This window comes from Microcaecilia unicolor, chromosome 10 (genome assembly GCF_901765095.1).
Source record: "Microcaecilia unicolor chromosome 10, aMicUni1.1, whole genome shotgun sequence".
Taxonomy (NCBI): domain Eukaryota; kingdom Metazoa; phylum Chordata; class Amphibia; order Gymnophiona; family Siphonopidae; genus Microcaecilia; species Microcaecilia unicolor.
This window is the reverse complement of record NC_044040.1, coordinates 73,485,436-73,503,732: the sequence shown is the minus strand read 5'-3', so window position 1 is coordinate 73,503,732 and position 18,297 is coordinate 73,485,436. Positions and strand designations below refer to the sequence as shown.

Genomic DNA, 18,297 nt, shown 5'->3' with positions numbered 1-18,297 from the left:
TTCAAGGAGGAATATAGATATGTGGATCAGTAGGCATTGGAGGGAGAGAGCTGTGATATCATTAGATGAGGACCCCTCTGACTAATAGAAAGATTTCTGTTACTGCAGTGCATGGTTGCAGGGAATGCCTGAAGATGCATGCCCAAAGGAGAATGCCCCTTTGCAGCCCTGGTGGAGCTCTGAAGAAATGTGATGAAGATCCAGTCTCCTTGAGATTTTGTGTGACATTTTTCTTTGCTTGGGTAAGCTTGACTCCTCCATCTGTTATTTGTGTAAGTTCATGGTAATTATGAACATGGGGAAACATAAAGAGAAAGAATCTAGTTATGGAACAACAGCATCAGTTTCTGGCCCTTTTGAGAAACCTTCTCTACCAAGTTCTCACGTTCAGTCAGTGAGCCTATAGGAATAAGAACATCTGATTCTGAAGACTTCTTCAGAGCCAATGGAGTGTCCACTCCTTCTCTGACAGTATCCCCATTCTACGGGTACAGCAAAGAATTGGCTCTGAAGGCCTGTCCAGGGATTCTGTTTTTTTAGCTGGCTCTGCACCTTTGTTTGTTTATTTATTTATTTATTTATTTATTTATTTATGGCATTTCTATCCCACATTAGCCCACGTGAAACTTATGTTCAATATGGCTTACAATATAAACATAAAAGAAAAGAAATACATTAGAGTTACATTTAAAGAATGAATCATAAAAATAACATATAGGAAGTGAGAGGCAAATTTAATGGGGCATCAGGTTTAAATTTAGATTCAATATGTAATCATTTCAGTCATTTGTTGGAACTTTTGATTGTTGCTTAATTCCATTTTTTTCTGTCCATTTTGGTCCTTTGCTCTCCCTAATGATGTGGGCTGGTGGGTAATTGGATTAGTTGTTTTGTGATGGTTGTGGTTTTCTATTTTTTTCCTTTTGCTTTTTTCCTATTACTCATTTCCTGTAATACTTTATTGAAATGTATATGTTTCACTGTTATAAAAAAGAATTGCAGTTTCCAATTGGCAAGTGCCCAGATTACTACACAATTACTTCAGAGCCTATGTGGTTACTGTTGAAGCCAAGACCCACCATCTCCCCACAGAGAAAAAAAAATGTTACAATGTGTTAACAGCAGTGGATGCACTCACTGGCTGCTACTGAGGTGGTGTTGCGATATGAGCTGCCTGCACAGGTAGCAATGTGCAATAAGTTACCATATGCTAACTGCAAAGCACAGTCCACACCCATTCCCCAATAACTTCCCAGTTTCTCACCCCATTTTATACTGTGCACTTACCCCCAGATTCTATATACCACAACTAGAGATCCTTGCCAAAATCCAAGCGAATTCTATAACAATGCACGTAACTTAACAAGCGTAATAAGCTAATGAGCAGTGATAACTGCACCTAACAAGCAATAATTAGCACTAATTGGCACTGATTAGAATTTACACGTACAACTTGCTAAGCGTATTCCGTAATAAAGTGTGCTGAACTTCTAATGCGTGAAGCAAAAAGTGGCATGGTTATGGGCAGGGGTGTTTCATGAGTGTTCCAAAATTTACGCAACAGTTATGGAAAATGGCCAAGTTTACGTAAATCTACACATTGGGATTTATGCCATATTTTCATTGATGTAAATGTATGCGCATAGGTTTAGGCACTGAGATTTAAACTAAGCTTATTCTATAATCGGCTCCTATTATAGAATACACTTAGGGGTCCTTTTACTAAGGTGCCCTGAAAAGTGGGCATGTGTATTGGACATGCGCAGGTTCATTTTTCAGTGCACCTGAAAAAAGGCCCTTTTTTGGGGGGGGGGGGGGGGGGGGCAAAAATGGACATGTGGCAAAATGAAAATTGGCGTGTGTCTATTTTGGGCCTGAGATCTTACCACCACCCATTGACTTAGCAGTAAGGTCTCGCGTGTTAACCCTGCGGTAATTGTCAGTACAAGTACAATGCACAGGCACTTTTGTTACATCATCTGCATGCTCACACAGATAAGCCCCATTTTAGGAAGAAAAGTATTAAACCTCGCTAATAAAATTTGCAAAAATTCAGCTTACACCTGGTCATGCTAGGTTTTATCTTGTAGTTTACTCTCTTCTTTTTGCCCGAGGGTGAGAATCTATTTTACCAAAAATTTTCACACAGGAACAGAAATAGAAAATCTTTGCCTGAGCTTTCGAAGTGAAAATACTCTGCGGTCTGCGTATTCCCCCTCTGCCTTAATGTAAATCCCTGTGGTGGTGGAGTTTGGTATAGGCGTGGCTGGAAAAACACAGCATCCAATAGTAGGATGGGGGTGTATCCGGAAGTATTCCCTTTGAGTCAGTTCTCCACATGAAAGCATCCGTAGTGGTGACTATTATGTCTTCTTTTTTTCATAAATAAGAAACCGCGCAAAAATGGACTTGTGGAGGTGCGTGGGACTGGCAAGAGGCGGAAGAAGGTGATTTGTGTCATAGCGACGGGTGAGCAATGCGATTTGTTGAGTGTCAGTGCTCCGCCCTCAACGTCATCACGTTGTGACGCGAGGGCGGGGCAGACACTCATGGGGAAAAAGCGATCTACACAACTACATCTTCCGGTTTCAGGCGTCCTTCCAGGTTCATTAGAACGTTGGAGGTGCGTTTTATATAGAGAGATGTGCTGGTATTCTGGTAATTTATGCATGTCCTTGGCACCTAAATGTTGGCAATCTCTTTATAAAATTACCCCCTTACAGTTTTTCCTGCTATCAGTGGTACCATTTTTACATAGCAGTTCTGACATCCTCCATTCCCAACAGACTGGTCAATAACATTTGTTTGCAAACATTTGGTATTTTCTGAGTCATATGAATTCCATAGTGGATGATTCTCATCTTTTTGTGATGTTAATGCAAATGCTTTCTTTTTCTATGTAGCAACGATTTTTTCTTGTTTCTTTAACTAGTAAGGTAGAGAGTGATCAGAAGCAAAACCCCAACCTGTCATTACAATAATTTCCAGTGTCATGAAGAATTGAAATAGATGTGGGCAGTGGTGTGCTGGATCTCGGCTTGCACCGGCTCACCAAAGCCTTTTGTTACTTTTTAAAGAATTTTGGGATCTGGTTGTTAAACTTTTAAAAACTGGCTCCCACAATTTGGGCTGGGGTGACTCAGGTCCCCTGGTGGCGTCAGCATCCAGCTACCCTGTGTCTTGGGCATCTCACTTGCTTTCCTCCTCTCTGACACTCAAAGCGACAAAACAAAAAACAGCATGAAGCCCTGTGCACACCGCTGTTGGCTCCCTTCCTCCTCTCTCTCCAAAATAGGTAGTTACAGAAATCTTAACTACCCCAACTTGACATTTCGTCCTTTAGATTGTAAGCTCTTCTGAGCAGGGACTGTCCTTATTTGTTAATTTGTGCAGCACTGCGTAACCCTAGTAGCGCTCTAGAAATGTTAAGTAGTAGTAGTAGTATCCTGAGGGGAGAGAGGATGAAGGAAGCCGGCAGCAGCACATGCATGGCTAAGGCCCTGCGCAGAATTTCATGCTGTTTTTTTTTGTTTTGCCCACCAAGAGCGAGAACCGCAGAGGAGAGTGAGTGAGTGCAGCTCGTGGTTCCTTCAGGCTGACGTTGTACCAGCCCAGGAGGAGGAAGGAAGTCGGCAGCAGCGCATGTAGGACTGCAGCCCAAGGAGGTTATATTGAGAACAAGAGACACTTTAAGTCAAAAAAGTTGAATCCTTGGAGGTTTGTCTCTCTTTCCCCTCCCCCGCACAGCCATGATCCCCGTACATTCAAAACAAAGCTGCTGCATCCATGTTGTCGTTCTTTAACGTTGTTAGCATTTTTATTTAATCTTAATTATATTTTCAAACATGCCAGCTTGTGCAGCATACAGATGTACACAGAGGAAATATAATAATGGAATAACTTTTTCACAGGTAGAATAGTATTTTGTTATAAATCATAATTAGCGTGTCATTTGGAGCGGCTGGTTAAGGGGACACTCTAGCACGTGTTGTATTTGTGCATTTTGTTTCTTCTGGTAAAGGGCCACTAAAAGACATCATGTTAAGAGAATCATGTGCTCAACAGCCAGAGTTTTTATCTATTTATTTACTTATTTATAACATTTATATCCCACATTAAACATGTATTAGGTTGAAACCTAGGAGCATTTAAAATCTTTTCTTTTTATTTATTTATTTGTAGCATTTGTATCCCACATTTTCCCACCTAATTTGTAGGCTCAATGTGGCTTACATTGTTCCGTAATAGTGATCACCAATTCCGGAAAAGAGAAATACATAGTAAAATGGAGCTAACAGAGTGGATAAGGTAGTCAGATAAAGAAAGTTCATTTTCATAATAAATAATAAAAGGTATTGGATTAAACTTCAATCATGATAGATTAACAAACAATCAGAAATATTAAACTTCAATCGTGATAGATTAGCTTGAACAATCAGGAATAAAGAGTTACGATTTGTGTAATTCTGGTGTAAATTTTGTTACTGGTAGTTAAATCAAAATAGAAAGATGGTTGGCATCCCTGCCAGCAAAGGTATGCCTAACGTGCCCACATGGGGGGAAGGGGAAAGTGAGGAATGTGTTGCCCCCTCAATCCACCCCGGCCCCCCCACCAAAAAAAATTGTACGTCTGGCTATGCCCGAAGAGAGAGCCTGTTGTTAAACATTTTCCAGCACACCACTGGATGTGGAGTACTATTCGGTTCCCTCACTCTTCCAGTTCCCCACCTATACTTTTATTCATTTTCCACTCTTTCCTCTCATTTTCTCTCTTCTCTAATCTTTCTCTGTTACTTCGCCTATGCATTTCTCATTTTCCACCTTTGTCCACATTCCTTTCGTGCCCATCTTTCTCTCCACATTGCCCTCTTCCCCATATCTCTCCCCAACCTCCTTTCCATATCACGTATTTTCTGTTCCTCTCCCTCACTCTCTTCCCCTTTCCACTTGAAATTTACCCTCGTGTTGCTCTTTTCACCAACTCTCCCATATTCTCTTTTCCCATCTCCTTCTTCGTATTCTACTACTATCGCCATCTCATCTCTTTTGGGCCCTGAAAAACACAGTATCAGTAGGTCAGTGGATAAAAGAGAAAGTGAGAGTGCATGCTTTGTCCTCATGAATCTTCCCTCTTGAGTACACAAATTCTGAATTTTACGATTAACAAGAAAACACTTTAGAGAGAGAAACAGCAGCTGTGTTGCTGTGCTATTGATCTTCAGATGCTTTGTATGCCGTAGCCTGACAAAATAAGGAACAAGTTTCTCTTCCAGAGCCAATAAGAGAGGATTTTGCTCTACTTCCCCAGTTAGAGATCTGATTGTCATTATCCAAATGTGATTTGATTTGATAGCACAGTACGTCAAGATCAGGCTACATTTGCAAAAATAATATGAAAAGACTAATTGAAAGATAAATATTGGTATTATACAATGCAAAATTTAAAGATGGCCTCTTGTTATTTATTGGTTTATGACATTTTGTCACCAACAGATAAGTATATGGAATAGGATCAATCAGTAATTATTATGTTTTTTCCTGAGATTAATGATTTGCCCTGCACTCGTAATTTTCAGGACTTATTCTATTTTGATATTTTATACTATAATTATGTGATTTGTTTTCTGATTTTGTTATTCTTATACTCTAATTATGTTGTGTGTTTTATTTCATTGTAATTTGGAAATGAAAAAGGCAGATTATACATTTCTAAATTAAATTACAGTATGTATAATAGCTGGATGTCGATAAACTATGAGCAAAAATATTTAACCAAGTTTTCATTTTGTACTAACAAATTGATTCCTATCATATTCCACAGTGAGTTAAAATATACTGAAATTTAAACTTATTATCCACTTGCAAATTTAAGATATGAAAAAATTCTAGACTGTTGGCTGATGCAAAGTATCAGCTGGCAGCACATGCTCTTTTTTTTTTTCTTATGTGAGTGCAGAATTTTCTAAATTCGGAGCAACAGAAACATCATTAATGTACATAATATACTCACCTGCTCATCTAAAGACACAAGAAGTTGAACACAAATCCACTGGCTGCCTTTTGAGGCCAGAGTCTTGTTCAAATTGGCTGTTTTCAATATAAATTATTGTATGGTTTAGCTCCCAATTACCTTCACTTGCATTTTCAGTTTGCAGCTTCTGATAGATCCAGAAGGACTACCTAGGGTTATTTGTTTTCTTTTCCTTTGCCCAAGTGAAAAAAAAGAGATTAAGGATGTTGAATTTACTCTGGCATTTCAAGCGCTCGATATTGGAGAGAACTTGTTGTGATATTTTCCTCTTCCCACTCCCACTCATATATGGTGTTTAGGAGAAAGGTTAAGACTCTACTGTGTCAGAAATGTATTTTTCAAAATAATGTTTAATTTCAATTAGATTGTGATATCTTTCTAACATTATCTCATAGGTTTGCTCTGGCTTTGCCTTGCTTTGTTACCCTCTTTGAACTGAAAGGTATTAGTGGGATATAAGCTTATATGGTATGCTATGGTATAAAACTAGAACTATTCTTTAATATGCTTCCTTGGGTCCTTTTGTAACACATTCCTCATTTATGCAGCACAAAACAAGGAGCGAGGATGCCAATTCTTGTGATATCTCCGTGGATTGTAAATGGAAAAAAAATTCTACTTCAAGTAGGAATATGTGAGGTTCAAGCCTACATGATGCTCCTATGTACCACTAGATTTTAGTTGATGCCAAGTCAGGACAAGAGCTTCAGAAAGGAGGCAAGGGCAATGGCACAGATGTCCGCTATGTGTTCCTGAAACCCGTGCCACAAAGCATTCTTGGACTGAAGTGTGGAGGCTGACGTTCGGCCTTGCTCCACATGGAGCCCTTCATTTTCCAGCATTTCACCAAGCCTCCCACTTGGAAAAGAGTTAAATGCCTTCTCGACATCCAGGTTGAAGCAGCAGCCAAGGAAATAAAGAAGGTGTTTTGTACCAGAAAGCATTCCTCACGTCTCCTCATTATCGCTATACTGCTGTTCTTGTAGGTTTCATACCTGGTTCATTCAATGTGTCCTGTCTGTCAGGAAGTAAAGCCTTACTGATTGAGATTTGTCTTCAGAGTGCAAGTATGCCCATTCGTCTGCGTTTCAAGACTAGTTTAACAATTATAACAGAGAATGTGACCTTTTGTCAGGAATGATATAGTTAAAAGCATGAAGAGTTGCTCCTTTTCAACCTTTCTGAAGCAGTCTCTACTCCACCATATCACTGTGGGCTTGATTGATAGGGACCAGAGCTGAAAATAAAATGTGGGTTTTCAAATCTATATATTTTGAACTTTGAACTGTAATAGATCATGGAGATGATTCTTGGAAATCAAAGCACTGTTTACATGTGGAAATCAGCATACTCATATAAGTACCAATTTTAGAAAAGTTGCAACTTACACATATTCTGGCGGCATGCACACATTTAAAGGAAGTGTGGTTTGGAGGGTCCTTGAAAGAGAAACATAGAAACATGATGGCAGATAATGGCCAAATGTCCCATCCAGTCTGCCTTCCACAGTTATCACTAACTCCTCCTTTTCCTAAGAGATTCCACGTGTCTGTCCCATGCACTCTTAAATTCCAACACAGTCTTCATCTCCACGACCTCCACTGGGAGGCCTTTCCACGCATCCACCACCCTTTCCATGAAAGAGTATTTTGTTAGATTCTTTCTAAGCCTATTTCCTCTTAACTTCATCCTATGCCCTCTCATTCTAGAGTTTTTCTTCTTTGAAAAAGGCTCACCTCCTGTACATTAATGCCACTAAAGTATTTAAACGTTTCTATATCTCCTCTCTCCTACCTCTCTTCCAGCGTATACATGTTGAGGTTCATGAGCCTATCACTATGTTTTATGACCGAGACCACTAACCAATCTGGTAGCCGTACTCTGGACTGACTCCATCCTGTTTATATCTTTCCATAAGTGTGGTCTCCAGAATTGCATGCAGTACTCAAAGTGGAGACTCACCAGAGACTTATACAAGGGCATTATCACCTCTTTCTTCCTGTTGGTCATCCCTCTCCTTATGCACCCAAGCATCCTTATGGCTTTGACCATCGCCTTTCCTACCTGTTTGGCCACGTTAAAATCATCAAACACAATCACCCCAAGTCCCGCTCTTCTTTTGTACACAGGAGCACTTCACCCCCTATGTTGTATTGTGCCCTTGGGTTCTTGTAACCCAAATGCATGACCCTGCATTTCTTAGCATTAAATCTTAGTTGTCAATTTTCGGACCATTCTTCAAGCTTCACTAGATCCTTCTTCATGCCATCCACTCCCTCCAGGATGTCCACCCTATTACAGAGTTTGGTATCATCTGCAAAAATACAAACCTTACTAGACAGCCCTTCCACATTATCACTCACAAAGATGTTAAAAAGAGCCATTCCAAGGACCGATCCCTGAGGTACAACACTGATAACATTCCTTTCCTCAGAGCAAGCTCCATTTACCACTACCTCTGTCTCCTCCCATTTAACCAGTTTTTAACCCAGCCAGTCACTTTGGGTCCCATACCCAGGGCATTCAGTTTATTAATCAGTCGCCTGTGCGGAACCGTGTCAAAGGCTTTGCTAAAATCCAAGTACACCACATCTAGTACCCCTCCCACATCCAAGTGTTTGGTCACCCAGTCAAGGAAGCCAATCAGATTTGTCTGACATGACCTGCCTGTAGTGAAGCCCATCCTGCTGCGGGTCCTGCAGGCCATTCGATTCAAGAAACCTCACAATCCTCCACTTTAGAAGTGTTTCCATTAGTTTACTCACCACTGAGATCAGACTGTCAGGTCTGCAATTCCCAACCTCCTCCTTTCACTCTTGTGCAGAGGAACAACATTTGCCCTCCAGTCCTCCAGGACCACTCCAGATTCTAAGGAAGCACTGAAGAAATCTGACAGTGGAGTAGCTAGAACTTCTCCGAGTTCTTTGAGCACCCTTGGATGTATCCCATCATGCCCCATCACTTTATCTACTTTTAGTTTAGCTAGCTCCTTACAAATACACATTAGCATTTATTTTCTGCAGTCCTACTCCAGGCCTTTCATTCATGAACACAAAACAGAAGTAATTGTTTAGCAGTTCAGCTTTATCCTTATCAGCTTCCACATATTCCCCTCCTCAGCTTTGAGCCTCTCAATGCTATTGTGGCACTTCCTCTTGTCACTTATATATCTGAAAAACGTTCCCCCCCAATTTTACCATGCCAGCTATTTTTCCTTCGATTTGCCTCTGCACTTTCCTGATAGTTTTTCCTGTTTCTCTTAGCTTTTTCAAGTATCTCTGCCTGTCTTCCTGTTTCTGATTCCACTTGTAATATATGAAAGCTAATCTTCTTTCCCTTACTTTTTCAGCTACTACATTGGAGAACCAGAGCATTCATCTTTCCCTCTTAGTTTTACGTAGTTTACTAACATAAAGGTTTGTTGCCTTTAAGATGGTTCCTTTCAGTTTCGCCACTGCTGTTCGACTTCCTTCAGCTGTTACTATTCAACTAACGTTTCCTTGAGAAATTCCCCCATCTCAGCAAAGTTAGTTCTTTTGAAATCTAGGACCTTCAATATTGAATAAGCCCTCTCCTCCTTTGTCTTAATATTGAACCACGCCATTCAGTGATCACTAGATGCCAAATGATCTCCCACCGTACCATCAGAAACATTGTCTCTGTTTGTAAGCACTAGGTCTAGAATAGCTCCATCCCGCATCAGTTCCATCACCCACTGCTGAAATAATTCTTCCTGTAGAGAATCCAAGATCCCTTTGTTTCTAGAAGATCCCGTAGCAGGAATGCCCCAATCGACATCTGGCACTTCTTTCTTGCCCCATAAGTCCTGTCGTTCTGTCACATTAATATATGTATTCTGTACTTTACCTGGGAAAATTTCCACATTGGCATTTAAACCTACTTTTAGTCATCCATTATCAGTGGGACACTGTCATAGAAGGGTACAAATTATAACGTAGAGATAGGGTGGATCAAATTGGTGAAGGAGGTAGGTTTGTATGTTAGATGGGCCTTGAATAGATTGAAAACCCTGCAGGAAACAAAACACATATTGGAATCCATATGGATTGAAATTCCTTGTGTAAAGGGGAAAAGGATAGTGATAGGAGTGTACTACCGTCCACCTGGCCAGGATGAACAGACGGATGTAGAAATGTTATCAGAAATTAGGGAGACTAACAAATTGGGCAACACAATAATAATGGGTGATTTCAAATTACCCCAATATTAATTGGGTAAATGTAACACCAGGGCATGCTAGGGAGGTAAAATTCCATGACGAAATCAAGGACTGTTTTATGGAGCAGCTGGTACAGGATCCAACAAGAGAAGGAAAAATTCTAGACCTAGTCCTTAGTGGAGCACGTGATCTGGTGCAGGAGGTAATGGTGCTGGGGTCGCTTGATAACAGTGATCATAATTTAATCAGATTTGATATTGACTTTGGAGTAAGTACACACAGGAAATCCAATATGTTAGCATTTAACTTTCATAAAGATGACTATGATAAAATTAGAAGAACAGTGAAAAACAAAAATTAGAGGAGCAGCTGTGAATGTCAAAAATTTACATCAGGCGTGGATGCTGTTCAGAAATACCATCCTGGAAGCCTAGGCCAAATATATTCCGTGTATTAAAAGAGGAGGAAGGAAGATCAAATGACAGCCGTTAAAAAGTGAGGTGAAGGAAGCTATTAGAGATAAAAGAAAATCCTTCAGAAAATGGAAGAAGGTACCGACTGAAAATAATAAGAAACAGCATAAGGAATGGCAAGTCAAATGCAAAGTGCTGATAAGGAAGGCAAAGAGGGACTTTGAAAAAAAGATTGCGTTGGAGGCAAAAACACATAGTAAAATTTTTTTAGGTATATTAAAATCAAGAAGCTGGCAAAAGAATCAGTTGGACTGCTAGATGACCAAAGCATAAAAGGGGCAATCAGAGAGATTAAATGAATTCTTTGCTTTGGTCTTCACCAAGGAAGATTTGGGAGAGATACCGGTGCCAGAAATGGTATTCAAAGATGATGAGTCAGAGAAACTGAATGAAACCTCTATAAATCTGGAGGATGTAATGGCACAATTTGACAAATTGAAGAGTAGAAAATCTCCTAGAATGGATGGTATTCATCCCAGAGTACTGATACAATTTTAAAATGAATTGGCGGAACTATTGTTAGTAATATGTAATTTATCTTTAAAATCAAGCATGGCTCCAGAAGATTGGAGGGTGGCCAATGTAACGCCAATTGAAAAAAAAGGTTCCAGAGGTGAATTGTGACATTATAGACCAGTGAGCCTGACTTCGATGCTGGGCAAAATGGTAGAGACTATTATAAAGAACAAAATTACAGAGTATATTTAAAAACATGGATTAATGAGACGTGGAGGGGCATAATCGAAAGGTGGGGACGTCCTCGCAGGACAGCTCCAGCAAGGGGCGGGGAAACCCGTATTATCGAAACAAGATGGGCGCCCATCTTTCGTTTCGATAATATGGTTGGGGACGCCCAAATCAGCAAATTTAGGTCAATCTTAGAGATGGTCGTCCCCAGCAGAGATGGTCGTCCCCAGGACTTGGTCATTTTTTATTTTCAGTGATAATGGAAAGCGAGGACGCCCATCTCAGAAACGACCAAATCCAAGCCATTTGGTCATCGGAGGAGCCAGCATTCGTAGGCACTGGTCCCCCTGACATGCCAGGACACCAATCGGGCACCCTAGGGGGCACTGCAGTGGACTTCACAAATTGCTCCCAGGTACATAGCTCCCTTACCTTCAGCCAGATGCACTAACTGAATGGAAAAAACCCTTCCCTTACTGATCCCTTAGCGATTCGGAAAGGAACGGGTATGCATGAAGGAAATCGCATGCAAATGAACTGCTCGCTGTTAGCTCATTTGCACATGATTTCCCTCCTAAGGAGGGGAAACCAGGGCAGAGCAGCCAAGCATTATGCGTGGCTGCTCTGCACATGCTAAAGACGGCTTCATACATGCAGACCAACTGCGTGTATAATAGCCATCTACAACCTTAAATAAATTGCTGTCTACAAACTTAGAAAAACACAAGTCCATGTGAAAACGTCCAAGGGCTCGTCAGAGACAATTTTATTTTTTTAGAGTATGGGTGAAGGACGTCCTTCACTGTGCCTCCGTCCCTACGTCGGCAGTTGAGGACGTCCAAAATGTGGATGTTTCTGTGAGAAGGATGTCCATGCCTTTGCTATGCCTCTGACATCCCCTTCTTTATTTATTTGGATTTTGGATCACAAGTAGCAGCAGTGGGATTTGCAAGACCAGTGCTCTAACCACTAGGCCACTCCTCCACTCCACTCCACTCCCTTGAAATTTGGCAGTCCCTGTGGGGAGGGGGGGGGCAGTTCAAGACGTCCAAAATGTTTGAAAGAAGGATGTCCATGCCTTTGCTATGCCTCCGCTGACACACGCATACCTCCCTCCCCCCAGGGACCTGCATACTGCTGCGATGGACCTGAGTATGACATTTCAGGCTGACAAAAAAAGATTTTAAAGTTATTTTTTTCAGGGTGGGAGGGGGTTACTGATCACTGGGGGAGTCAGGGGAGGTCACCCCCGATTTCCTCCGGTGGTCACCTGGTCAGTTCGGGCACCTTTTTGAGGCTTGGTCGTAACAATAAAATGAACCAAGTAAAGTCGGCCAAGTGCTCGTCAGGGACGCCCTTCTTTTTTCCATTGTCGCTCGAGGACGCCATATGTTAGGCATGCCCCAGTCCCGCCTTCACTACACCTCCGACATGCCCCCGGGAACTTTGGTCATCCCCGTGACGGGAAGCAGTTGGGGACGCTCAAAATCGTCTTTCGATTATGCTGATTTGGGCGACCCTGAGAGAAGGACACCCATCTCCCGATTTGTGTCGAAAGAGTGGCACCCTTCTCTTTTGAAAAGAAACCTGAAAGTCAACATGGATTTAGTGAAAGGAAATCTTGCCTCATCAATCTATTACATTTCTTTGAAAGGGTGAACAAACATGTGGATAAAGGTGAGCCGGTGAATATTGTGTATCTGGATTTTCAAAAGACGTTTGACAAAGTACCTCATAAAAGACTCCTGAGGAAAGTGGAGAGTCATGGGATAGGAGGTACTGTCCTATGGTGGATTAAAACTGGTTAAAAGTTATAAAAGAGAGAGAGTAGGGTTAAATAATCTGTATTCTCAATGGAGAAGGGTAGATAGTGGGGTTCCCCAGGGGTCTGTGCTGAGACTGCTGCTTTTTAACATATTTATAAATGATCTAGAGATGGGAGTAACTAGTGAGGTAATTAAATTTGCTGACGACACTCAGTTATTCAAAGTTGTTAAATTGCAAGAGGATTGTGAAAAATTACAAGAGGACCCTATGAGACTGGGAGACTGGCCAGCCAAATGGCAGATGATGTTTAATGTGCAAGTGCAAAGTGATGCATACGGGAAAGAGGAACTTGAATTATAGTTATGTAATGCAAGGTTCCATATTAGGAGTCACCGACCGGGAAAGGGATCTAGGCATCATCGATGACACGTTGAAACCCTATGTTCAGTGTGCGGTGGTGGCTAAGAAACCAAATAGAATGTTAGATATTATTCGGAAAGAAATGGAAAACAAAAATGAGGATGTTATAATGCCTTTGTATCGCTCCATGGTGTGACAGCACCTAAAATATTGTGTTCAATTCTGGTCACCGCATCTCAAAAGAGATATAGAGGAATTAGAAAAGGTACAGAGAAGGACGATGAAAATGATAAAGGGGATGGGATGACTTCCCTATGAGGAAAGGCTAAAGCAGCTAGGACTTCATCTTGGAGAAAAGATGGCTGAGGGAAGATATGATAGAGGTCTATAAGATAATGAGTGGAGTGAAACGGGTAGACGTGAATCACTTGTTTACTCTTTCCAAAAATACTAGGACTAGGGGGCACGCGATGAAGCTGGAAAATAGTAATTTAAAAATATTTCTTCACTCAATGTGTAATTAAACTCTATAAAACATGGAAAAGAAAATAAGATGATACCTTTTTTATTGGACATAACTTAATACATTTCTTGATTAGCTTTCGAAGGTTGCCCTTCTTCGTCAGACTGGAAATAAGCAAATGTGTTAGCAGATAGTATATATAAGAGAAACATCAAAGCATTACTTTGATAGTCTGACAGAGTGGGAGTATGCATGGGGACATCAAAGCATTTCATTGATACTCTAACAGGATGGGTGTTGGTAGGTAGGAGGGTAATAAACAGAGAAATAGAGAAATACAGCTTTATGGTTTATAATGGGTTAGAAAATCCAGATCCTTATTAAGTCCTGTTTGTTGGGTGTCAAAATATTCAATCATTCTTATTTCAAAGGTCTTACGTTCCTGTATTGTTTTAAAATTACCTTTCAGTATTCTTACTGTGAAATCACTGGTGCAGTATTCTGGTCTTGCGAAGTGTTGGCCCACAAACAGGACTTAATAAGGATCTGTATTAAGTTATGTCCAATAAAAAAGGTATCATCTTATTTTCCTTTCCATGTTTTATTTTGTTTGATTTCTATTGATAACCTTTAAGAGTGGACTAACACAGCTACCACACCTCTCTAATTAAACTATGGAATTTGTTGCCAGAGAATGTAGTAAAAGCGATTAGCTTAGCAGGGTTTAAAAAGATTTGGATGGCTTCCTAAAGGAAAAGTCCATAGACCATTATTAAAATGGACTTGGGAAAAATTCACTGCTTGTTTCTAGAATAAGCAGCATAAAATGTATTGTACTGTTTTGGGATCTATATAGTAGTAGTCGTACTTGTGACCTGGATTGGCCACTGTTGGAAACAGGATGCTGGGCTTAATGGCTCTTCGGTCTTTCCCAGTATGGCAATATTAAGGTAACTTGTCAGCTAAACTGGATCAGTTTGTGGGGACCGTGACATTTTAACTTCACCCAGGTATGAACTCAAACAGGTTTGGGTTTTCTCTCTTAATGTCTCCCTTTACCCTTTTCCAGCCTTTCTTGCCCTCTTAATGAACATCTCGGGGATTCGGGTCACACTTCTTTGGCAACGCCGTCGCCCCAAAATACTGCGCGATTCGTGAACCCATGAAAGATAAACTAGCACCGCTTAGGTTGCTCACTGACTAACCCTCCAAACTCAGCCGCGAACTCATTTGCCTCTATGTGCAGAGGGTGCCACCCTTTGCCTCTCACAGCCAATCAACTTTCTAAGCTCCCCCTCCAGGTCCGTCCACCGCCTATCAGTGGGCAAAGGAGTCGAGTAGGCGGTCGGAGCTATGTGTTCTTTGCTGCTGTCGTGCGCAGCTCGCGGTCGGGAATCAGAGCGAAGCTGAATTGGCTCCGAGCTCTTGTGCTGCTGCTGCTGCTGCTGCTGCGTACAGAAAGTTCTTTGCAACCGGAGCGGAGGAGCAGAGCGAACTCGGGTATGAAGGTAAAGAGAGAATGTGGCAGCCTCTGGTATGAATCTGATCTCCATGGTGGAATTAGTTAGGAAGAAGCTGGGACCCGCTTTTTTTTTTCTCTCTTAAGATTTCAGGTAATCTCTTTTCTTAGTTTTTGCAGGGATTTATTTGATTGGGTGTTGGATCTGTTTTAAGTTGTTGCCTTATGTACAACATGGCGAGCTGATGAGAAGAAAAACAGTAGATTCAGGAATAATGCTTTGCTCTTTCTCTGACACGTATGAGTAGAAAATTAATAATAATTTAAAAAAAGGATGGGTCTAAGTCAGCTGAATCTGCCACTCATGTAATAACGTATTACTTTATAAATCAGTTTAGGCAAGTAATAGGAAAAAACTGTAAATGCTAACATAATGAAAAGGATTTAATTTACTATTCTTTGTCAGTTTAAAAAAATTGTTATGTAGGAAGGCAAAAAAGGATATAACTGTGAAAGATTAATGCTTCTATTTTTGTGTGTCTCTTTCTCTTTTCCACATTGCTTAGTGCCAGATTAACTTCATGCATATTCAGTGGCAAGGAGTGCTGGAACAAGGCTAGAAGACAGCCAGAATGTTTTCCAGCTGCCAGTCACTCTGTACTCTATTTGGGATCCTGAAAGTGAACTGCAAAGGATTTGCATGCCTGGTACTCCTTGCCATAAACATAAGCAGTTGTGCCTCCGGAGTATGCCCTGCAGCTTGCATCTGTGCCAGTGATATTGTGAGCTGCACCAACAAGAACCTTTCCATGGTGCCACGGACGCTTTTTAAGTTCATAAAAAAGCTGGATCTAAGTTACAACAAGATCAGTTTTCTGGACCCAGACTGGGTTCCAGTCCTCTTTGACAAACTGAATGCATTAATTCTCAATCATAATAGTGTGAGCAGCATCTCCACTGGAAGTTTTTCTGCCACTCCAAACGTGAAGTACCTAGATTTGTCATCAAACAACCTGAGGACATTGAGCAACCCAATATTCCAAGAGCTAAAAGCACTGGAAATTCTCCTGCTTTACAACAATCAAATAACACACATTGATTCTGATGCTTTTGGAGGGCTTCACAAGTTGCAGAAGCTGTATTTAAGTCGTAACTTGCTGACATATTTTCCAGTGGACTTATATACTGGCAGAACCAAGCTGACTGAACTTGTGTTACTGGATGTTTCGTACAATCACATGCAGATAGTACCTGTTCAACAGCTAAGTTTAGTGCCAGCCAGGCAGCTCTGTGGAATATATCTACATGGGAACCCATTGTTCTGTGACTGTGCATATAATTCCATGCTAAACTTTTGGTTCCATAGGCACTTCAGCCCTGTAGTGGATTTCAAAAGTGACTACACCTGTTTTTTGCATTCTGATTCAAAAGGTTCCTCTAAGATTGCGTTGATTCAGGACAACTTTTTGAACTGCTCTGACAGCTCTGCTAATGGCTCTTTCCACGCGTTTGGCTTCCTTTATGAAGTTCAGGTTGGCGAGAGGTTGGTGGTACACTGTGATAGCAAAATAATTGATTCAAGTACACATTTCTTCTGGGTTAGCCCAGACAACAGAATACTAGAGCCAGGTAATAAGACAGAACATGTTCAAGTGTTTCACAATGGCAGTCTCAAAGTCGAAAAGGCCCGGCTTGAGGATTCTGGAGTGTACTCATGTACGGCAATAAATAAGCAAAGATTGTTGAATGAAACCATAGATATTAGGATAACAGTAAGCAATTTCACATTGAACAGATCCCCTGTTCATGAAGCATTTAATACTGCATTTACCACGCTTGCTGCTTGTGTAGTTAGCATTATCTTGGTACTGCTTTATCTGTACTTGACCCCTTGTCACTGTCCATGTAAAGCCCGACAACAGCAGAGGAAACAAAACCAAAGCAGTGCCCGTTCCTCCATTTTGAGTGCTACTCCATCGCATGATCCTCCAACAGAGAGGAAGTCCAGCACTGGCAAGAGAGTGGTGTTCCTGGAACCTATGAAAGAGCAAATGCAGGGGCAGAATGGTAAAGTAAGGCTATTTCCAAATGAGAACCTCATTGCGGAGAGCATTTTGAAACCAAACAGACCAAAATCTGACTCAGACTCTGTCAGCTCGGTATTCTCGGATACACCATTCATGGCAACAGCTTAATGTTAAATCTCAGTATCTGGTGATCCAGTGACAACAGTGATGGCATATCTGTAAATAGATTTGAAAAATCCGTTGTCTGAGGCTTTTTTTTTTTCCTTTCTGTGAAGGGAATGAATGCAATAGTATCATTTCGAAAGCAGTTACGTGGGCTCCATTGAGTTATGGAATTTTATTTTCTGAAATTAAAAGGGAAAAGTCTGTGTTGTCTATTTTTTTTTTGCAGTATCTTCAGTTCTAGGGAGAATATGTTTCTTTATATTAAACAATTATGGGTTTTTTTTATTATTGTGCTTAAAAGCAATGGGGAGGTTTTGGGTTTGTTTGGTTTTTTTTTTAGTCTGGCAGGTTCCTTTTCCTTCCTGGGCTTCCAGCTCAACCAGAAACTGATAGTTATTGAGCTCTGGCATCACAAACCTTTTTTCCCAGCGCTCTGGGGATATATCTCCTTTTCATATACCCCCCATCCAGCTATTGCATTGATGGCTTGTCACTAGGATCACAAAGTACTGCTTTCCCCACCACCCGGCATATAGGGAGCTGAGTCTGGCCACTAGATGTTGCTGCTCAGCAGTGACTTAGATCCTACCCCCTCCCTGAAACTGGAGTTTGCCAGAATGGGGGGAGGGGGAGGGGCAGAGTTCACACTCAGTAGTTTACCCCAAGTCCTCTCCTTGAAAGTGTG

At 41.1% G+C, this 18,297-nt stretch overlaps 1 protein-coding gene across 1 annotated transcript; it reads left to right on the top strand.

Annotated features, from left to right (window-relative positions):
• The first annotated feature begins 16,052 nt into the window (after nucleotides 1–16,052).
• AMIGO2 (adhesion molecule with Ig like domain 2) lies at nucleotides 16,053–17,738 on the top strand. The gene has a single exon (XM_030216965.1). It carries the CDS (start codon nucleotides 16,053–16,055, stop codon nucleotides 17,613–17,615), a length of 1,563 nt encoding a protein of 520 aa, XP_030072825.1. The 3' UTR covers nucleotides 17,616–17,738.
• Nucleotides 17,739–18,297: the final 559 nt, after the last annotated feature.